Source organism: Salvelinus alpinus, chromosome 18 (assembly GCF_045679555.1).
Source record: "Salvelinus alpinus chromosome 18, SLU_Salpinus.1, whole genome shotgun sequence".
In the NCBI taxonomy this organism is placed as follows: domain Eukaryota; kingdom Metazoa; phylum Chordata; class Actinopteri; order Salmoniformes; family Salmonidae; genus Salvelinus; species Salvelinus alpinus.
In genome coordinates this window covers 14,032,404-14,056,173 of record NC_092103.1, presented here as the reverse complement: position 1 = coordinate 14,056,173, position 23,770 = coordinate 14,032,404, and the positions used below count along the sequence as shown (strand labels likewise).

The 23,770-nt window shown below is 44.6% G+C and overlaps 1 protein-coding gene across 3 annotated transcripts in view; it reads right to left on the bottom strand.

Moving 5' to 3' along the window:
- The window catches only part of LOC139543840 (netrin receptor UNC5C-like), a 191,202-nt gene that overhangs the window by 57,621 nt on the left and 109,811 nt on the right, over positions 1-23,770 (bottom strand). For all 3 annotated transcript variants that reach the window (XM_071350310.1, XM_071350311.1, XM_071350312.1), the window contains exons 3-4: positions 12,804-12,947; positions 2,597-2,700 (exon numbers count right to left, since the gene is read on the bottom strand). In XM_071350310.1, coding sequence (XP_071206411.1) covers positions 2,597-2,700; positions 12,804-12,947 — 248 coding nt within the window. The remainder of the gene's footprint in view (positions 1-2,596; positions 2,701-12,803; positions 12,948-23,770) is intronic.

Sequence of the window (23,770 nt, the reverse complement as noted above, 5' to 3'; positions counted from 1 at the left end):
CTTCTCTCTCTCCCTCCCTCTCCGTCTCCCTGTGGCTGGAATACGACAGATCTTTCCTCTGCAGTGACTCTGCTACATATTTCTGCAGATGCATATGCAACCACAGACTTGGGCCCATCTGTTTTTCCCTAGCCGGGTTCCTAAAGCGTTTCTGTGAGAAAATGCCTGACAAACAGACAGAGAGAGAGAGAGAGAGAGGAAAAAGGCTCTCAGGATCAGTCCGGGTCTATTTTCTCTTTCAACAGCTGTGTTTTACTTCAGAAAATAAGAAAAATAAGGGTAATGGACTGGTGTCTTTATTCAAGTGAGGTAAGCAAGTGTGTGAATAATTACTGACGCTGGACACGTGCCTAGGCTTCCACTTCAATACAGTATCCCCTCCATTTTTATTCCATACAAACTACAATCTGTCATTCCATTCAGACTTCAGGCACCTTTGTTGATGATGGCAGTGATAGCATTGATTCTCTCGTCTCCGTCAGTTCACAGCTGTGTTGCTACAGTAACAGTAAGGTCCTGGTGAGCACAGGTGTGTCATCAGAATTAATTATCCCACTGAGCCAATCAGAGTGAAGAAGCTTGATTGGAATCACTCTGACACAAACAGTTGGAATCACCATTAGAAAAAAGCCTATTAGAAGAAGTAAGAAGTAGAGTTTCCAAGAGTTTTGGCCCAAACTTTTCTCTCTATTTAGTTTTGTCAGCACTTCTCACCGAGGATAAAGGCAATGAAGTTCCACTCACTTAACTCAGCCTTTCCAGGTCAGTCGCAGGCCTTTTCAGAGTTCAGACCTGAGAAAAACTCACTCCAAAGGACGCTTATTCTCTCTGGCTCAATCTCCCTCTCTCTGGCTCAATCTCTCTCTCTCTGGCTCAATCTCTCTCTCTCTCTGGCTCTCTCTCAATTCAATTCAACTTGCTTTATTGGCATGACGTAACAGTGCACATATTTCCAAAGCTTACTTTGGATATTTACAATATTAAGATAATAAGAATAAAAATTGTCAACGGGATAACAGTAACAACAATAACCATACATTGAACAATAACAATAAGCATACAGTAGAGGACATGTGCAGGTTGATTGGTCTGTCAGACACTGTCCTTCATTTTATGGCAGGCAGCAATGTAGTGCGCTGCCAAACCACAGCTCTCTGTGTCCTCCCCTAACAGAACGGGTAGCCTATTCTCATCAGAGAGGTCTTTGAAACCTTGGGGAAATGACACTCTAATTGTTTTCTATTTTTTACATTTTGTCAGGAAATGCACCTCCGTCTCAGGTTCTGCTGTGGTGCAGTGGTTGCACAGCCTTTCCTCTACAGGGAGCCAGGTTTTCCTGTGTCTACCCTTCTCAATGGCAAGGCTGTGCTCATTGAGCCTGTACTTTGTCAAGGTTTTTCTAAGGTTTTGTTCAGTAACCATGGTCAAATAGTTAGCCACGGTGTACTGTTGATTTAGGGCCAGACAGCACTCCATTTTGCTTTGTGCTTATGTTTCCCAATAAGCAATGTAGTTTTGTTTTGACTGTGTTGTAATTTGGTTTATTCTGATTGATTGGATGTTCTGGTCCTGAGGCTTCGGTGTGTTATTAGAACAGGTTAGAACAACTCGCTCTCTCGCTCTCTCGCTCTCTCACTCTCTCACTCTCTCACTCTCTCGCTCTCTCGCTCTCTCACTCTCTCACTCTCTCACTCTCTCACTCTCAGTCGCTGTAATCTCTAACGAAGGCCTTTGAATTCACCACAACGTTGTTAGGTTTTGGAATGGATGGGTAGGGAGAGGTGCTACTTGACAGAGGAAGGATAATGCACAGTGGCCCTGTTCAGGAGCCCTGCTCTTATTGCAGATAACTACACGTTTCCCCTCCCTTAGCCACGTTGTGATGACATGCCAACCATTGCCCAATTTAGTTAAGTAAGGCATCCTGAAAGGTACGCCTATCTGAGACAGAAACAACTTCATCTCAAATCTACCAGGCCACTTAAAAGATACACCCTCTTAAGATTCTAACAATTACTATTAATACATGTTATATTCAAATAAGCCTCCAGGAATGTGGTTCATGTTATTAGCCATAACACATTAGGAAGCATCGCTAACACAGGGTGAGGAAGTAGCTCTGAGACTAAACTTCTCCTCAGATCAGGCCAATTGATTTGGCTAATCTTCCCTGCAGGAAGTGCACTCGAAGGATTTCCTCTGACCGAATAGGTGGGTAAAAAAGGGACACAATGAGGCCGGAAACCATTTTGTTGTTGTAAGAGTTATACGTCTTATTGGCTTGTCATGTTGCTGCGGCAGAGCCAGCTCTATACGTTAAGATCAGCAGTAAGGAGCGGAGCTGGAGTTGCCATCTGTTAGGGAGGAGTAGAGACCTGGTTAAGAAGTGAGGTCCCAGTGTAGCTGACATTATGGGGCCACAGCTTTAGGCTCTGCTGCTTACAGTAGCTCAAGTGACACAACTAAGTTCTCCATGTTCAGGGTTTACTTGGTGAGTGCCTGTAAACCAGCTAAGGTTACTTACTTTACTTCATTAATTTGAAGACAAAATACCAGTAAATCACTGTAGCTTTTAGCCATAACCTTTAACCCTTACCTCAGCAGCAGGGATCCCTTCTGGTGGGCGACACTGAAGAAGAACTTCCTGTTCTAGAGACACTTCCTTTCCCAGAGGCTCCTGGTCAAACGTCTTCCTGAGATCTGGAGGAATGAAATGGCAACAAACCATAAATAAACATTATCGTAACATTATCGTAATAAACGTAACATATCCCTCACGTTCTACACATGATGTATGTAATAATGAGGCTGGGGGGGATGCTGAATTATATCACTGATGTCTTTTGATTAAAAAAAGACTTAGAAGGTTGTAGACTGTCGTTCTCAGTGCGCAGCTAGCAAATACAGTACTGCATAGGGCTAATAGAGCGGTCTCTGTGAGAAATAAAGCTTGACTTTCTCTCTTTCTGTCCTCTCATTGCACAGAGAGCCTGAAGAATCGGAGGTGGATGGCAGGGAGCTGCTGAGAAAGGGATCACTCTCCCTCCTCTAATAAAAAGCCACTAGTTCTCCAGTGTGTGAGCCTGATGGAGTAGGGCAGGACCGGGACCGGGGGGGGCGTAATGCAACACTGGAACCCAAAGCTCATTAGATATATATCACCACCTGCTGGGATACGGTCTGGCAGAGGAGCTGCAGAAATAATATGGTGACGAGGAGGGAGGGAGGGAGGGAGGGAGGGAGGGAGGGAGGGAGGGAGGGAGAGAGAGAGAGGGAGAGGGAGTAGCGAGGGGGGAGAGAGAGAGGGGGAAAGAGAGGGCTAGGGGAGAGAGATTTGGAGAAAGAGAGAGGGAGAGAGAGAGAGGGAGAGAGAGAGGAGAGAGAAATAGAGAGAGAGCGAGAGAGAGAGAGGGTGGGGGTAAGAGAGAGAGAGAGGGGCAGAGAGAGAGAGGGAGAGACAGAGAGGGGGAGAGAGAGAGGGCTTGAGGGGAGAGAGATTTGGAGAGAGAGAAAGGGGGAGAGAGACTGGGCTTGAGGGAGATTGTGTAAGAGGAGGACAGGGGGAAGGGAGCACTACAATTGCTAGAGAACAGACTCAGTGGAGTATTAAGTACACACTCGTACACCCAAACTCCACAGCCTGCAATGTCCCTGTTCTGCTTATCATTTTAACTCTCTAACACAGGAGCCCATTTAATCAAACCCAGTAACCACATTTAATGAATAGTCTAGAATAACATTATTCCTGTAGCAAAAAAAAACATGCTTCAGCTAATGTTGAAGAGTTTATTTTTCTTTAAATCTGTAAACATTTTGTTTAGTACTGTGTGTGAATTTAAATGTACAGGCAGCTCGGTGAGACATTATTTTTGACACCAACTTTTAGCCCATAGTGTCAAAGAGCACACACACTCACGCACGCACACACACTCACGCACACACACACACACACAAGTAACTCCCTGCCAGTGTGTAATCCCTGAGAATGGGCTGGAGGAGTTCACATGAAGCCAACTCTGACTATCACTGTTAAACCAAGCATGGACCAGCCCTGCTTACAAAGCAAAGGAAGCCCAGAGCTGAAAGGTAAGCCAAGCTGGAAATCCCATATGCTCTAAAAGTACACTGTGTCTCTAGAAGTCAAGAGTTTCCATGAGCTTTCCTGTGGAGTTTCAACCCCTCAGCCGCCCTCAGGGCAAAACCAAGAGAGAAGAAAAGCATAGTTCTGTATTGTGAATGGAGTTATACATCAAACTCTCTTTATGTCAGTTTGTGAATAGTGTAAATTAAATGGTATTCAGGTATTTCTGCTGTAGGGCCAGATGAGCATACCATCAGTGTGACGTGGTAAGGTTGGACCCAGGTGCAGAGAAGAGACCAGACAAGGAATTAGTGGTTAAGGATACACATAATACTTTACTGAGAAACGGTAGCCGCAGGATCACAGTATACTTGAAAAAAACAACAAACACTTAGCCTGAAAAACTCACTCGGGAAACGAACGCACACTGTAAACAATTCAAGCTTCAACCCTCATTCCGCTGTGAAAGGACCGCCCCTGCTCCGGTGTACGAGGCATCCTCCTCCACCACAAAGGGACGAGTTGGATCAGGGTTAACAAGGATGGGTCCAGAGGTGAAATGTCCCTTGACCTCCATGAATGCCCTGTCAGCCTCGGGGGTCCAGGAAAAATGGGTCTGGGACTTGCGGGTAAGGACTGTGAGAGAAGCTGCCACCGCACCAAAGTTGCGTATAAAACGGCTGTAAAAATTGACAAACGGGGCCAGTCGGCGACCGCCTCAATCTTTACGGGGTCCATATGGATGCCTGTAGTAGAGATAATGTGACCCAGGAAGGAAACCTGAGATACGTGGAACTCACACTTCTCTATCTTGACGTATAGTTGACTCTGCAGGAGGCGTCTCAGGACTTGGCGGACGTGCAGTATGTGTTCCGGAAGGGTCTTGGAGAAGATCAATATGTCGTTGAGGTAAACAAAGATGAATTCAACATATCCCTCAGGGTATCATTGACCAATGCTTGAAAGACTTCCTGTGAGTTCGATAAGGGCATGACCAAATACTCATAGTGGCCACTAGGGGTATTAAAGGCAATCTTCCACTCATCTCCATCCTTGATTCTCACTAGATTGTAAGCGTTACGGAGGTCCAGTTTGGTGAAGAATTGGGCCCCTTGGACCAACTCCAATGCGGATGACATCAAGGTAGGGGGTAACGATTCTGGATCGTAATCTGGTTCAGCCCTCTGTAATCGATGCAGGGACGCAGGCCTCCATCCTTCTTACCTACGAAGAAGAAGCCTGCATCAGCAGGGGATGTAGAGGGATGAATGAAACCTGCCTCCAGCGACTCCCGGATGTAATTGTCCATGACTGCTGCTTCAGGGGTTTGAGAGGGAGTACAGACAACCCCGGGGAGGTGTGGTGCCGGGTAGGAGTTTTATGGCACAGTCGTAAGCACGATGAGGGGGAAGGGTGGCGGCCTGCCTCTTACTGAAGGCCTCCCAGAGGTCGAAGTATTAGGAGGGAGAGCGGAAAAGTCTTGGTCTTCAAGGGATGCAGGAGGACACGACAAGGCTCTTGGTGGGGGTCTTAGACATTTAGTCTGGCAGTCCTTACCCCTGTCTAGTAGGTGTCCCATGGACCAGGAGAATAGTGGGTTTTGTAGCGCTAGCCAGGGGTACCCTAGGATAAGGGGGTTCTTGGGAGCAATGATAAACAGACAATAAAGAGTCTCTGAGTGGTTCACCCCAACCTGCAGTAGAATGGGCTTGGTCTGATATTCCACCTGACCAGAGCCAATGGGCGTCCATTGAGCGCCTGAATCTGCAGCGGGATGGTAAATTTCACGCAGGGGATCTGTAACTCTCTGGTGAAGTCTTGATCAATGAAATAATCCGTGGCCCCAGTCCACAAAGGCTTGAATCTGGTGCTGACAGTTGTCCCAGTGGAGGATTGTGGGTAGTAACAGACAGTGACTGGGTATCCCGGAGGTAACTACACAGCTCATCAGGGCCTCCCCCTGTACTGGCGAGCTCTGGCATTTCCAGTCAGCTCTGGGCAGGTAGCACGGAGATGGCCGAGACCTCCGCAGTAAAGGGCAGCAGTCTTCACTCCTGTGGGCTCAGATGTGTGCGACCCAGCTGCATGGGATACTCCATGCTGGGCTTGGTGGGCTTAGGAAACCGGAATGCTGGAGTGGTGTCAAAAGGGTGCCGTCTCACCCGTTCCCGGATGCGGTTGTCAATCCTAATTGCCAGCGTTATCAGGGACTCGAGGTCCTCTCCCAGTTCCCGAGCGGCCAGTTCATCTTTGATGGTGTTAGACAGACCCTGGTGGAAAGCGGTAACCAGTGCCTCTGTATTCCACCCACTCTCGGCGGCGAGGGTGTGGAACTCAATGGCGAAGTCAGCCACTGGTCTGGCCCCTTGGCCGGGTGGTTGAAGAAGTGAAGGCTACTATGGATCTGCAAGATGGTGGCTGCTGTTCCCACACCACTGTTGCCCACGCCAGGGCCTTGCCCGAGAGTAGAGAGATGATGTAGGTGATCCTGGCCCGATCGGTGTGGAACGAGGAGGACTGTAGCTCGAACACCAGAGAGCACTGAGTGAGGAACCTCTTGCATCCTCCCGGGTGGCTGTCATACCGCTCGGGGGCTGGGATCTCGGGTTCCTGGAGGAACCACACCAACGTCTGTAGCACTGGGCGATGAGACCTGGGCATTGGCTCCTCCTGGGTTGGGGGTGTGCCGTGATTGGAGGGACTCGGCAGGTGCCCGAAGGGTCGCGGATATTTGGGAGAGCTGTTCTTGCTGCCATCCTAACAGTGCTCCTTGGTAGGCTACCACATTCCGGGTCTGGGTGATCTCTGCTGGGTCCATGTTGTGGCAAAAGCTTGCTGTGACGTGGTAAGGTTGGACCCAGGTGCAGAGAACAGACCAGACGAGGAATCAGTGGTTAAGGATAAACATAATACTTTACTGAGAAACGGTAGCCGCAGGATCACAGTACACTTGAAAAAAATAACAAACACTAAGTCTCGAAAACTCACTCAGGTAACGAATGCACACGGTAAACAATTCAAGCTTCTCCAAAGGACCACAGAAAACACATCTCTTTTAACAAGGACATCTAGGAGTGGCTCCAGCCGCGGAGCCATGACGACCACCACGTAGTTGTTTGAAGTCTCTAACAATACCAGGATCCAGGATGTCCCGGGCAGGCCCGCTCCTCGGGACTGTAGCCCTCCCAGTCCACCAGGTACGGTAGGGTCCCTCGAACCCGACGAGATGCCGCACCGTGTCTCTAGAGCTGTCTCTGCCACCCTCTGGTGCCAGGAGGAACCATGACAATCAGTGAGCTAGTGGTGGACAGACATAGTGGGTACTGGAAATAACAAGGACTGTAAATTGACAGATTTACAACAGAATATTACCCTTCAGAAAGTCATAGACAGAGAGTCAAGGATAGTCGATGTGGTCGTGATGTCGTGAGAGAGAGCTATACTAATTTCTTTGGGTCAGAACTACTCTAAGCACCTCTCAGTATCCATGGAAACCACCCGTTGGGGTAGTTAAGGGTTCCACCAACTTTTGTAGACAGATTCTGGAAGGACATAACATAGGGCTGTTACAGACATCTTGTGCGAATGTAAATTGACGATTTATGGTTTTAGATGGCTTTAGCATTTTGTTTTTGGGATTCTGAAAGAAAGGAGATCTGCTGACACGCAGATATAAAAAATGTGAGCATCGACAGATGGATAGTGAAACGTCTTTTATGGAAGTACCACAAAATGTTCCTCCCAGCTGGTTCAGAAATGGTCTCCTCATCACCATTGTAATTTGAGCAAACTAGAAACCACAAAGCGGAAAAGAGTGGATTTGATGCCTACATCCACACTATGTGACTGCTCCCCACTGGCATGTCTGAAACGGCTGCTGACACTGAGAGAGAAGGAAGGAGGGAGAGAGGGAGGGAGAGAGAAAGAGAGAAAGAGAGAGAGGGAGTGCATTGGTTTGAGTGCTATCAAACCAATGCTATTAAAGAGCTGTGATGTTGTGCAGCAGGCTGGCAGGCCGGCATACCTTCATACTGAAGGAGAGAGGAATGCCAAGAGAAGATTCACTCAGAAAGCCTCTGAAATGCCAATACTATAGTACAGCCATTGGCAGAGTTTGAATACAGAACTATGTAGACAATGGGGACTATTTTAAGGTGGCTGAGCATTTAACAACTCTCCAGTCATTCTCCATGTTGTAAGACTGTCCGGGAGACATTTGGAACTATTACAGAAGAAGTCTCAATTCCATGACATAAATATAACTCTCTGAGTCACTCAGTAGCTAGCCTGCTCTGGGATTTAAGGATATAAATGTTAATTATCTCTCTAGTCCGTACATAGTCTGTCCACCCATTTGATATCGAGTCCAAATGCCTCTTCCCAAAGCTGGACTTCAGCTGGTTTCAGTTAGAGGACTATCAAAAGAGAGAGAAGTCCAACTGGAATTGAAACATTGTATTGATCATCTCACCGCTCCACATCCCCTGCTGGAAGTGAAGAGCTTAACTCTGAGATGTTCTCATAATAAAATACATTACCACCAGACTTTAGCCAAAACCCTGCTGTACACCATAACAGCCGTATCAGCACCAGGGACCAAATAGCCCTGAAATACAAATACTAGGAGAATTGAAGTTCCATTTCAATCTCATGTCTGTCTTTAGGAGCATATACTGCATTTCAGTGTCATAAAATGCTGAAATGGAAAGTTTGCATTGAAAGCAATTTCCGTAAAGATCAAGTATGAAATTAAAAGATTGGATAGTGCATATAAGATTGAGGGAAACGTATTCAGATGTACAGTAGCTTTGGGGAATTTCGGCAGTATGCTGTTTTTTATCAGAGCAAGAGAGAAGTGTGTGTGAGAGACAGAAATGGAGGAACAGAGAGTGAAATGAGTAGCTCCTGAGTGATATTTTTGAACCGTGTCTCCTTCCTCTCTGTTCTCCTCCTCCTCCTCTCCCAGGCTCAGGCGATGTGGAGCTGGGTGAGCAGCAGGGTATAAGGCTGAGTAGACATTCCTGTGGGAGTCGCACCATTCCCTGTTACACCACAGAAATACCTCTGCCTCCCCAGGCCTCCCTACAGGCCCCAGCTACCACCACATTTGACTGCCATTACGCTAAGTGCATGGTGTTTGGCTTCTTGGCATGCGAAATTACAGAAGTCTCACAGTTATGGGTTATTTCGACGCATTCTCTCCCTCACTTAATAAACCTATAAACCCTGATGCAGATGTAAACTAGAGGACTGGCGACCGGAGAGAATTACCAAGGTGAAACTTAATTAGATGAATGTGAGCTTTACTAGTTTTGTGAAAAATAACAACGCCACAAACACATACAATTTCAGCTTCTAGGTTCAGTATAACGGGTTTAATTACCTAGGTCAATTGAAGGACATTTTTTTTGGTTTTTCTGAGAAGTCACTCATTTAATTTGCTTGTGTACCCATTTCAGCGTCTCTATGGTGTTAAATGACGGTATCGAAATACCTCAAGAATGGTGGCAAGTCATTCTGAGGTCACAACAAGTAAAAAATGTCACAGTAAAGTTGCATAGGAAAAAAAAAACAGATAGAATTATAGGCATCCCCTGACCTGTAGGTCAGGTCACAGGTATCTAGAGTAACCATGGAGAGGAAAGTGGAGTCAGGTAAATCACTGGCCAATGAGAGTCCATGTCATCTTAGCAGAAGGGAAACATGGGCTGCAATAAATCACAATAACACACACCCAAACAGTCATGAACGTACCACAAATCACAGTGGGGGGAAAAGAACGCTCCGGGTCCACAGTGCACAGCCTTTAAGACGCCACCCGCAACACAGTGTTAACATTGATCACTGTACGCCACCACCACCACCCAACCACCACCTGAATGTATCAGCCCTGAGTGTTACTTAGCCCCTGATTAAACAATCTGTTTGTGGGAGGGGAGGGAGGGGGACAAGGGCGGTAACTAGTCCAGTGTGTTCATTAGTCTTCAGAGGGACTGTGGCTATCTATGAGGTCTGCCAGGAAGCCCAGGAGAGAGAGGAGCTACAGTAATCCATTCAGGACAATCTAATAGCGGGGCAAGAGGGATCCATTCTGATAGCAGAGGAAGAAGGATCCATTCTGATTTGAGGGAAAGGTTAGCCCTGGCAGGCTGCTGATCATGGCTGATTATGTGGAGGTGTGGAGGCATTGGCGGACTTACCATTAGGCAGAAGAGGTAATTGCCTCAGGCCTCACATCATCAAGGGGCCTCATGAGCTGGGCATTAAAGAAATTGCTCCATTCGAGGTAAAATAAATAAATGAATACAAAAAAATCCCCATCAAAATCTGTCTGTTTAAGCTAGAGATATCTGTTTGCATGGGCTCAATCCACTGCATCTGCAGATGGCAGAGCTACAGTGGTGTTTGTCAGTCCGTCTCAAAAATGGTTCTTCTCACGAAAACGTCTGTAGTGTCCAAACGGTTTGGCCTACAAAATGAATATGACCCCTCTAAGGAAATATGAGACTCTCACGAACAAAATAGTGTTTTCCATTTTTCTCTACAGGACTCGTCTGAAAGTAACCCGGTTCCCGGCCCGAAAAATATATAGAAGTGAATAGGGAATTTGCACATAAAAGGTATACAGGTAATTCCATGGTAAAAAATATTTTAGGTATTTTTCTGTTTTTCAATATAAGTAGGTGCACTGTTGCACATACGACACTAATCTAGTGAGCACTATTGGAGCTGCGCCCAAAAAAGGCATTTGATTAGTTTGACGTGTAGCGAGGTGTCACTGATTTACCTATTTAGCTATTTCTCTGCTGTGAACTTCCCCAGGCTTACCTGTATTAGGGAAGCCTGGTTGTCGAAGAGGCTAGCTTAGTAGAAACTCAGACTGGCCTCTGCCTGGGGCCTCCAAATCACTAAGCCCACCCCTGGGTGGAGCTGAAAGTGGAAGTAGAGGTGGAGGTGGAACAGCTAATGATGTGGAGGTGGAGGTAGAGGTAGAGGTGGAGCAGCTGGGGAACTCTGTGGAGAGACTGCAGGGGACTACTCCATCAGTCAGTGGCTGGCCTGGCCTGGCATACCAACACAGGTAGCCTACGGCTAAAGTAAGGTGGAAGACAGAGCTGGTAAGATGAGAGCAACTGAACTGGCCTTGGTGAAGCTATGTGCAATGGGCCCAGGCTTGTGACTTTAGTAGGACTGTATAGGTAGTATTAACTGATGAGTAGTAACAGAGGTACGAGCTCAGTTCTTTCTCAGAGACCTAGTTGTGTGTTATTCTGACAGGGTCCCTGAACGGCTTTAGTTGCGGGCCCTCGGACACCCGTCACAATGGACATCGCAGCACTAAGTGTCCCCAACCTGGATTCAGGTGTAATCGTAACAGAGTAAATGTAAATCTGGCTCCCTACATTTAGTATGATATGTTACATTTCGTATAGTATGTATTAATTTGTGTATGTCCATCGCCCATTTCGTTATGAATTACAATTCACATGATATGTTACGAATTGCAATTCGTACAGTATGTTACGTATTTGCAATATGTATCATAAGTTGCAAATTTCAATTTGTTGTTGCTACCGTTAGCTAGGTGGCTAACGTTGGCTAGGCTAGGGGTTACGGTTAGGGGTGAAGATTAGGTTAAAGGGTTAAGGTTAGGGTTAGGGGAAAGGTTAGTAACATGCTAAGTAGTTGTAAAGTAGCTCAAAAGAAGTAAGTAGTTGCAAAGTTGCTAGTTAGCTAAAATTCTAAAGGTGTCCGTGATGAAATTCGAACACGCAACATTTGGGTTGATAGAAATTCGCGTTATACGCCTACCCATCCACCCCGACCTTCCCTCTTCCGTTTTTTCCTTAAGTAACCTTCTGTCTTATGTAACCATACCCAATGTAACATATACTAATTTGAGTGTCTTGGATTTACATTTACTATGTTACGTCTAGTCTATGAGACCAGGTTGGTGTACGAGAGACCTCTGTCACTCTATTAAGGAAAAAGAAAGACTGGACACAACATAGACTGAAGTCAGAAATGCATATGGTGACCTCTGTCACTCTATTAAGGAAAAAGAAAGACTGGACACAACATAGACTGAAGTCAGAAATGCATATGGTTCTGAAGATTGGAGACCTGTGGCTCAGAGAAGATAATGCGGGAAAAAGATGTGTAAAAAGTAAAGTGATCACTCAACAACCGAAAGACATACAACTACTCAGTTCTCTCTCTCCCTTAGAGTTTCCACTTCCCTTCATGTTTTGATTGCCACGTCCTCCGGGTGAAATTAAAATGATTTAAGCACGAGTGAAGAAATAAGCGTGTTGTTGCTGGAAAACATGTTTATATTTGGTATACTTGCCAGTCAAATTACTAACATAAGAAAAGTGACTCTGAGGACCACCAACAAATAAACGGAAACGTTGGCAGAAACATGTATTTTATCCTTTCTACTTTGTGTACACAACCCTCCCTGTCTCTGTTTCTCTCCATTTATACAGAATGTGACTAGAGTTTATGGGTTGTTTTAAGGGCCATTAGTTGTGAGAGCCCTTTCTTGACTGCCTGTCAAACTGTTTCTTTTGTACATACATGAGAATGTATCGGAACTCTCAGTGACTGGTGGCTTCTTTGACTGTCAGGACAAGGGATGGGGACAGGAATGGGTCCCAGTATGGGGACAGAGTTGAGGGGTTACAAAGGGGATATGGGTGAAGGGTTGAAGGGTACTTACAGGCGATGCGGACGTGGGCCTTGCGGCTCTTGGTGGTCCCTGCAGAGCTCCAGGCTACACACTGACACCAGAAGTCCTCTGGCCCAAACAGCTCCTCCACCTGCTGCCTTGTGATCTCAATACTGGCTTCTCGCACCACCAAGCCTGTGGAGGGGTGAGAGGGGGAGAGGGAGAGAGAGTCAGTACACCGGATCTACAGTATGCAGAGGCAGATTCAACACTAGCCCTGGGTAGAGAGAGGGGACATTCAGAACACGGAGCCAAAGCCATTTGAGGGAAATGATAGCTTAATCAAGTGAAATGAATGTTGTCCTCCCTGAGCTTGGGCCTTAGGGAGAGGGGAGTGTGCCAGCAGCACAATCTAAAGCTTCATTAAGAGGTTGTCAATGCTAACCTTTCACACCTGGGAAAGGAAAAGAGAGGAAAGAAGAGGAAGACACTAATACCAGATCCAAACAGATACAGATGTACCAATTCAAAAGGCCACACAACACAACACCGCTCTTCCATTTAATATTAATACAGTTAAATGATCCATTGCATCGCATCTCAAAATCAGTCCACTGTCAAGACGGCTGCTTCTGGCGGCTGTTTGGCAATGGGTCTCCCTGTGTGCTCTGTGCTGTGGGAGTTAGCCTGGCCCATATTGTGGTGAGGTGCAGTGGGATTGAGTTGTTGAGGTCCGGGGCTGTGCATGGGCCTGTGGGGGGAGGAAGCCTAGCAGTCTGATCAGCGTCATGGCTAACACAATCCTGTTTGCTAACTCCTCTGATTACTGCTCATCTGGGTGCCAGGGCCCAAACAAACAAATCAGCCCTGAAACAAACCCCTCTACCCACAGCACAGCTGCCCCTTCAGCTCAGATTACTGGGATAATGCTGTGTGTACTGTGTGTGTGTGTGTGTGTGTGTGTGTGTGTGTGTGTGTGTGTGTGTGTGTGTGTGTGTGTGTGTGTGTGTGTGTGTGTGTGTGTGTGTGTGTGTGTGTGTGTGTGTGTGTGTGTGTGTGTGTGTGTGTGTTTGTGCGCGCGTGTGTGTACGCTCCCGCGTGTGTGTATAGCTGGAAGTGCCAGGCTGCTTGGCACTGAGTATTCATGGATGATTCTTTGGTTTCTCAGCCCCTCATCCTTTTATCTTCTAATGTATTACTGAGAGGATTAGACAGTATGGAGGTGGAGGATCTGACAGTTCTCTGACAGGAGAAAGTTAGCAGCACAAACATTCAATACACACAGCAATCTATCTATAGACAGATAGAGAGGAGTCCTATGGCAACAGCCATGTACCATAAATAACAAACAATGCAGTTGACAGTCTGCCGTATAAACTTTAGCTAACAGAACTATTGATCCACAGTGTTGGGGAGAGAGACAGAGATAGAGAGAGACAAAGAGAGAGAGAGAGGGAGAGAGAGAGAGACAATCTGAAGTCAAATGTCTACTATTTGTTGATGATCTGGTGCTTCTGTCCCCATCCAAGTAGGGCCTACAGCAGCACCTAGATCTTCTGCACAGATTCTGTCAGACCTGGGCTCTGACAGTAAATCTCAATAAGACAAAAATAATGGTGTTCCAAAAAAGATCCAGTTGCCAGGACCACAAATAGAAATTCCATCTAGACACTGTTGCCCCAGAGCACACAAAAAACTATACATACCTCGGCCTAAACAATCAGCCCCACAGGTAACTTCCACAAAGCTGTGAACGATCTGAGAGACAAGGCAAGAAGGGCCTTCTATGCCATCAAAAGGAACATAAAAATCGATATACCAATTATGATCTGGCTAAAAATTATCGAACCCATTGCCCTTCATGGTTGTGAGGTCTGGGGTCTGCTCACCAACTAAGAATTCACAAAATGGGACAAACACCAAATTGAGACTAATTTGGTGTATAATATCCTCTGTGTACAGCGTAAACCCCCCCAAAATGCCGAGCAGAATCAGGCCGATACCCATTAATGATCAAAATCCAGAAAGAGCTGTTCAATTCTACAACCATCTAAAAGGAAGCGATTCCCAAACCTTCCATAACAAAGCCATAACAATCACCTACAGAGAGATGAACCTGGAGAAGAGTCCCCTAAGCAAGCTGGTCCTGGGGCTCTGTTCACAAACACAAACAAACCCCACAGAGCCCCAGGACAGCAACACAATTAGATCCAACAAAATCATGAGAAAACAAAAAGATAATTACTTGACACATTGGAAAGAATGTACAAAAAAACTGAGCAAACTAGAATGCTATTTGGCCCAAAACAGAGAGTACACAGTGGCAGAATACCTGGCCACTGTGACTGACCCAAACTTGAGGAAAGATTTGACTATGTACAGACTCAGTGAGCATAGCCTTGCTATTGAGAAAGGCCGCCGTAGGCAGACCTGGCTCTCAAGATTAGACAGGCTATGTGCACGCTGCCCACAAAATGAGGTGAACACTGAGCTGCACTTCCTAACCTCCTGCCCAATGTATGACCATATTAGAGAAACATATTTCCCTCAGATTACACAGACCCACAAAGAATTCGAAAACAAACCAAATTTTGATAAACTCCCATATCTACTGGGTGAAATACCACAGTGCCATATCACAGCAGCAATATTTTGACCTGTTGTCACAAGAAAAGGGCAACCGGTGAAGAACAAACACCAGTGTAAATACAACCCATATTTATGTTAATTTATTTTCCCTTTTGTACTTTAACTATTTGCAGATCATATGACATTTGAAATCTCTTTATTCTTTTGGAACTTTTGTGGGTGTAATGTTTACTGTTCATTTTTATTGTTTACTTCACTTTTGTTTATTATCTACTTCACTTGCTTTGGCAATGTTAACATATGTTTCCCATGCCAATAAAACCCTTATAATTGAGAGAGAGAGAGCGAGAGAGAGGGTAGAGCTGTGTTGTGATAAGGTGGGGGCAGAGAGGGCAGACTGAGCCAGAGAGTCACTTTATAATCCACCATGCAAACGGCTCCTCTGCCTCCTCTCCTACCATCTCCCCTCTGGCCTCACCTCATGTGCCCTCTACACCTCCCTTTCAAACTCTCTTCTCCAAACAAACAAGTTGAGCTGAGGTTAACAGCCAACCCCACCACTCTCCACTGAATTCGGTTAGAGACTAGAGTGTAAGGTAGGGTCATTTGATAGGTAGATGTTTGGTGGGTTTTATCCCATATGATAACTACCGTAAAACCTTCATGTAACGCAGAGGTTCAAATAGCCACCTGTACCTTTTAACACGTTTCAAATAAATGCGTGTTTCAAATAAACGCTGAGAGTAAATTACTTGTTTACGAGGTTACCATGAACGACCATTAATTGTTTACAAAGGATTAATGTTTGATTTGTTACATTCATTAATTCAGTAATGGCTCAAAACATGATGGCAATCATCCGTTTTTATCGCCAGTAAGAAACTGCTAGCCATTGGCTGCTAACAGCTGAGAACTGCTAGCTAACTGGCAAGCACAAACACAGTCAACAACTTTGGGAGTACAGACAGGAGAATAATAATAATTATTATATATAAGACATACTAAGACAAAAGAAACGTGACACCGTGTGTGAATGATAACACATTAGTGCAGGAAATGAAGAAATTGATAAAAAATGCTGGAAGTGAATGCTGGAATTAAGCAATGAACTACGCAAATGAGCAAAATCTGTGCGCATTAAGGAAATAGACGCCTGGCTCAAATAGAAGCCTGGCTCAAATAGAAGCCTGGCTCAAATAGAAGCCTGTCTCTAATAAGCAACTTTGTGTTCAATGATTTAAGCAAATAAAGGCTGGGCTATTAATTGAAGTTTTGCGGTGCCCTATTTCCCCATACACTCCCATCCAATACTGTAAGAATCCTCCTGAGCTGTGCACCTCTGTTTTCTCAACTCTATTTCTCCAGAGCATACGGGTAGCCTCTAAATGAAGAGGAGGAGAGAGGAGAGAGAAGAGGAAAACACATGGCTGATTCCTTCAGGTTCAGGAGCTTTACACAGTCTCTTTGTACAGACACACAGACACCCAGCACACTGACGTTGTACACAACAGCTTAGCACTCATACAACATTTACACTGTGGGCCGACAGGCAGGCAAAGCTACCGCCATTCTGACAGCAACCACGGCGTGTGTGTACGCGCGTTTGTGAGTCCTTGAACCTCTCTTTAGGTGTGTGTGTGTGTGTGTGTGTGTGTGTGTGTGTGTGTGTGTGTGTGTGTGTGTGTGTGTGTGTGTGTGTGTGTGTGTGTGTGTGTGTGTGTGTGTGTGTGTGTGTGTGTGTGTGCACGCACAGGTGTGTGCCTGCGTGTGCGCACAGGAGCGTGTACGAGCCTTTGCGTGTGCATTTGAATGTGTGCATGTGCCAGTGGGTGCCCGCGTCTGTGAGTTTCTGTGTGTGTGGGAATGAGAGAGGGAGAGAGAGAGCTACTGTACATAGATGTAGAGAGATGGGTCAAGGGTCATGAAGTTGGGAGAATATCACACAGAGTAGCAGAGTGGAAATCAATAGGGCTAACTATAAAAAGGGCCCGTATTCTCCATGGGCGGAAAGTGTGGCAGAATAAGTAGTATGTAAGAACCCAGTACTGCCTGCCTCTGAGGAAGGCTTTAGTCTCTACACAGCACAGGCAGCATCCATATGTTGATATTTAGACTGAGTAAGTAAAGACTCAGTACAGATGACACCCATATCTACGTCGATTCGCCATGTCCAGTCAAGTGTCCAGTCAAGGCAATCAGGAATGCCAGCGCTGAGTCAGAATAGACTGACAGACTGGGCTCGTCTTTACAGCAATCACCATGTCCAGTCAATATGATAGCCGGCTACCACCCGGTACTCAACCCTGAACCTTAGAGAATGCTGCCCTATGTACATAGACATTGAACACCGGTCGCTTAATTAATGTTTACATCCTGTTTTACCCACTTCATATGTATATACTGTATTCTAGTCAAGGCTCATCCTATATAACTACTGCTGTACACACCTTTTCTATTCATACACTGTCCATATACTGTCTATACATACACCATTCACATACAGTACATTTACATCCTGGGCTCTGGTCTGGAAGCTACATTCCTGAAATTCTATGTATTTAAATACTGTATATTTAAATACTGTATTCTCAACGTAGCTCATTCTAATATTTCTACTACTGTAGAATGCATTTTAGTTACACTGTTTATGCACAATGCATATTTATTTATTTACTGTATTCTCAACTTAGCTCATTCTAATATATCTAGTGTTGTACATATCATTCTTAGTATATCTGGTGTAAATTAATCCGTTGTACATACATATAGATCGCATTTCGATTACTGCTACACTGCTATTTAGATTGTTAATTGAATTCGTTCCGACATTTCAAGATTTCTTCATTTTTTTTATTATTAGCGTACTTTTCACATTTTACTACACTGCTAGGAGCTAGTAACATAAGCATTTCACTGCACCCGCTATAACATCTGCTAAACTGTGTACGCGACCAATACACTTTGATTTGGTGAGAAAGAGGATCATTTACACTCATCATTATATATACGATGCCAGCTATTGATTTTGGTCTGTGAAATGCGTGATTTTGTGATATTCAAACCATAATGTGATATTCAAACCATAATGTGATATTCAAACGGGAAGCTGCTTATCTGTCTCCTTTGTGAATCATTGTGACCACTACTAAAGCAAGCTTTAGGTCTCATCTTTCTAGTGACATCAGCCGGGACCGAGATCAGGGGGCGAGATTAACAGTTAAGCTAGGAGATCAGATAGGGACCTCATACCCTGACATCATACATTTACTTAGCTAGAACTCCTAACCACATTTACTATGTATTGTAAAATGTGATATGGTATCATTACTGTACTGACTACACACAGGGCTGAAATATACTTCTGGGAACATAACCCACGCAAACAAGCCACTCCAACTGATATCTCTACAGTGATCAGTGGCCTGAGATGTCGCTACCCTGTCTCCCACACACCCTCTGACTGTCCATTAGTATCACACAAAATGATTCTCCAATCTGTCCCATTAAACGATAGCTGGCATGGGACTCTGGATGGACCGATGGAGATGATTCATTATTAATGCCATCATTAACGCTAGCTCCTATTATTGATCATGCAGGCTGCTGGAGCAGCGGGCCCTGGGCGGGGGCCCCAAATGAAGAGCACCACTCCTGTTTGATGCTACCAGACATAACTCTTACAGGATGGATGGTGAGCGGTGTGTCTCCAGTGTGTCTTACACAGCTACTCTGCTCATACATATAATTAACTCTGGGCTCATTTGTTCAGATCAATGCCTACAGCTCATTGGAGACTAGAGCTGGAGATCAGCACAGGCCCGTCTCTCAACTTGTAGTGTATTCAAGGTTTTAAAAAAGCTTCTAATGGTTGGAATTTCCACTTAAACATTTCAGACTTGACAACAACAACAAAAAAATGTATCAACCCTTACAAAAATATCTATTAATTATAACGCACATAATAATGACCATTTCCTGTTGCTGCAGCGTTAAGATAGTACATCTGTAGGCAGCTATAGTTTTTATTAGATGAAATTCAAATAGATTTCATCCTCGTCTTCGGGTCGCAGAAAAACCCTATTTTAAATGTTATACTATCCTAACCCCCTGAACTAAATCTATCAATCAAACTCAAATCCGAGCATGATGTAAATAAAGATTTGGTAAGGACACAAAAACAACAGTATCGTTTACTCCCTGCCAGCGTTTGAGAGGTGAGATGAATGGCGCAGTTCTAACGTGGGTGTTCCTCTAGTGAGGCAGCGCCGCACGGCTTCTACAGCAGGGCCATGGTGGAGCACAGCACTAATGATGCTGTTCCTCAGTCTGGGTAGGAAGGAGAGGCAGCAGCCCAGCCCAGCTGCCTCTATTTCTACACTGAGATAGAGATACAAATGCTTTGGCTGGAGCCTGCTGTCTGACTGACAATAACAACACACCCTGTTTCTCCTTCTCTCTCTCCCTCTTTCCAGAACTCTCTCCGTCTCTCTCTCTTTATCATCGCTCTCTCCAACTCAGTCCCTCTCGCCATCTTTTTCTCTAGCAGTCTCTCTCTCCATCACCCCCTCTCAATCCCCCTCTCTCTCTCTCTCTCTCTCCATCACCCCCTCTCAATCCCCCTCTCTCTCTCTCTCCATCAACCCCTCTCAATCCCCCTCTCTCTCTCTCTCTCTCCTCTAATCTACTGTCATGTTGTAGAGCGAGAGAATGTATGTGCACAGCCTGTGGGCTTTGGTGCAGGGAATGCAGTGTATGGTTGTATGAGTGTGGTTGTATGAGTGTGTCAGTTAAGAACAAATTCTTATTTTCAATGACGGCCTAGGAACAGTGGGTTAACTGCCTTGTTCAGGTGCAGAACGACAGATCTTTACCTTGTCAGCTCGGGGATTCGATCTAGCAACCTTTCGGTTACTGGCCCAACACCCTAACCACTAGGCTACCTGCCGCCGTATGTGTGTGGTTGCATGTGTGTGGCTGCATGTGTGTGGTTGCATGTGTGTGGTTGCATGTGTGTGGCTGCATGTGTGTGGTTGCATGTGTGTGGCTGCATGTGTGTGGCTGCATGTGTGTGGTTGCATGTGTGTGGCTGCATGTGTGTGGTTGCATGTGTGTGGGTGCATGTGTGTGGTTGCATGTGTGTGGTTGCATGTGTGTGGTTGCATGTGTGTGGTTGCATGTGTGTGGCTGCATGTGTGTGGCTGCATGTGTGTGGTTGCAAACTACAGTTAACAACCTTTCTGCAATTCCTAGATTATTGTCCAATCACCGTATTGCGAATACTACTCACATGCAGAGAGGTATTGTTAGTAGTAATCTTGTCCCCATAAAATTGAGCTCTGTCAATAGCTCGAAAATGGTTTATTGCTCATCCAGTGCAGCTTCAGGTGCTACCTTGGATACTCCATCTGATATGAATTCCCGTAGCAATGGTATTGGAATAATTCATTTGAATGCTAGAAGCCTGATCCAAAAGTTGGACTTTATTGAAATTTTGGTCTCACAATCAAATGTTGACGTTCTGATTGTATCTGAATCGTGGCTGTGTGATTCTGTGCCAGATTCAGATGTTCAGTTGATTGGATACAATATTTATAGAACTGATAGAGTTGGTAGAGGTGGTGGTATTGCGATTTATGTTAAATGCTGCTTAAATGTTTCTGTGTCCATATCAACCTCTGTCTCAAAGCAATATGAATGTCTAGTTTTAAACGTGGTACTTGGTAATAATGCTCATTTAACTCTAGCAGGGGTATATCGCCCCCCCTCAGCTCCTCCTTGTACTCTATGCAAATTATCTGATATACTGTCTAATTATGCAAACTCTGAATTACTGATTTTGGGAGATTTTAACCTGGATTGGCTCTCACCAGTATCCGATAAATGAAAAGGCATTTGTACTGAGCTAAATCTAACTCAGCTGATAACTAAACCAACCCGTCCCAACTTTAAGAACCCAGTAAAATCCACTCTACTAGACATTATTCTAACAAATACCCCCCATAAATACACAGCCAGTGGGGTTTTTGCAAATGATATCAGTGACCACTGCCCTATTGCTTGTATTAGAGATACCAGGCTGAAACACTCTGATCCCTGTATAATCTCTAAGAGAAATTATAAACATTTCTCACAGCAAGCTTTTATCCTTGACTTATATCACTCTGAGCTTTTATCCACTTGCTGCTTTCTGGACCCGGTTTTAGCCCTTGCTTTTTTCTCTTCTATTGTTACCTCTATGTCTGATAAACATGCCCCGCTTAAGAATCACAGAGTAAGAAACCGAACCAGTTCTTGGTTCTCTCCTGAATTGTCAGGTCTTTTCCTGCAAAAGAATCGGGCCTGGGCCTTGGCGAGGAAAACAGGTACTCCAGCTGATTGGCTGTTTTTTAGGCAATTGAGAAATAAATGTACTGCAGCTGTCAAAAAGGCAAAATCAAATTACTTCCTTAATGCTATGACAGATTCTGCAGGAGATCCTGCAAAATTCTGGAAAACCGTTAATTCACTGAAACGGGGGAATTCTGCTGTTTCTCTTCCTAAGCAAATTACCTCAGACTTCTGTATTCTAACTGAAAAAAATGATATTTGTGATGCTTTTAATAAGCATTTCATCTCTGCTGGTTTTTTATTTGAAAGGAAAAGTGGACTTTGTGGTACTGGCCAGTTAGTTGATTTTTCGTCTTGCTTTTCAACCATTACTCTGAAAAATGGTAACCCTGTTTTTAGTTTCCAGAAAATAACTGAAGCAGAGGTTCTAATTGCCCTGTGTGCCATTGATACTAAGAAATCCTTAGGCGCTGACAATTTAGACCCGTACTTACTTAAGTGTGCTGCACCTATTTTTGCTGGTTCAGTAACACACATTTTTAATCTAACATTAAGCACAGGAAATATCCCTAAGGTGTGGAAAGCAGCTTTTGTTCTGCCATTACATAAGGGAGGTGACGGTAGTGATTTGGATAACTATCGACCCATCTCTAGGCTCCCTTGTCTGGTAAAGATTCTAGAATCTATAGTCAACAAACAGTTACAATCTTTTCTTTCTGCTAACAGTATTCTTAGTACCAATCAATCTGGTTTTAGATCTAAACACAGTACCACATCGGCCACTATGCTTGTTGTAAATGATATTGCAAATGCCTTAGACGATAGAAAGCACTGTGCTGCGTTGTTTGTAGATTTGTCAAAAGCTTTTGACACTGTAGACCATGCTATCCTTTTGAGTAAGCTGTCATCTATAGGACTGGGCACTGATGCCTGCCGATGGTTTTATGACTATCTTAAAGATAGAACTCAAGCCGTCATGGTCGATGGGGTCAAGTCTGACCCCTTACAGTTACTTAAAGGGGTCCCTCAGGGTTCAATAATTGGCCCACTATTGTTCTCACTTTATATAAACAACATTGGTGATGATGTCAGATATTGTAAATTCCATTTATATGCAGATGACACAGTGATGTACTCTATTGCTCCAACAGCGGACCAAGCTTTAATGCAGTTGGAGTCTGATTTTAGGATACTACAGGGGTCTCTTTTACAGCTTAAACTTGTTTTAAACGCTAAGAAAACAAATGTCATGTTTTTTTCTAGGTCTAAACTCTCAGTTAGAAACACGTTTGTAATCACTAGCTTGGATGGTACTCAAATCAATAAGGTCTCTGCATATAAATACTTAGGGGTATGGTTAGATGATAGGCTTTCTTTTAAAAAACATGTTACTGAATTGGGAAAAAAGCTCAAATTCAAGATAGGATTCCTTTACAGAAACAGGGCTTGTCTGTCCTCTGTAAATAGGAAAAAAATTGTGCAGGCTACTTTTATGTCCGTTTTAGATTATGGTGATATTATCTATATGCATGCATCGGCAAACACATTAAAACCACTGGATGCTATTTACCATTGTGCACTCAGGTTTATCACGGGTGATAGTTACAGAACTCATCACTGTATCCTATATCAACATGTGGGTTGGGTCTCTCTATCTGTGAGGCGAGAGCAACATGCTCTCTTGTTTATTTATAAAGCACTTCTTTTAAAACTACCTCCATATATATCATCATTAATTTCCACAAGATGTACTAATTTTAAAACCAGATCACAGATGTGGATTACATTAGAGACTCCTGCGGTCTCCACAGAGTTGGGTAGGACTGCCTTCAGTTCCTTTGCACCTTATTCATGGAACAAACTGCAGATCCAACTTAAGTTAGACACTCTGGTGTCCCTTGCCCATTTTAAAATGCTTATGGAGGATCAATATGATATTGTCTGTGATTGTTTCTGTTGAATTGTGTATGTTTTGAAATGTTCTTGTCTGTATGTCTAAAACTGTACATGTCAACATGTTTACACAGGGCACAGCCGTAAAAGAGATCCAGGTCTCAGTCTGTTTTCCCTGTTAAAAAAAAAAAAATGTGTGTGGCTGCATG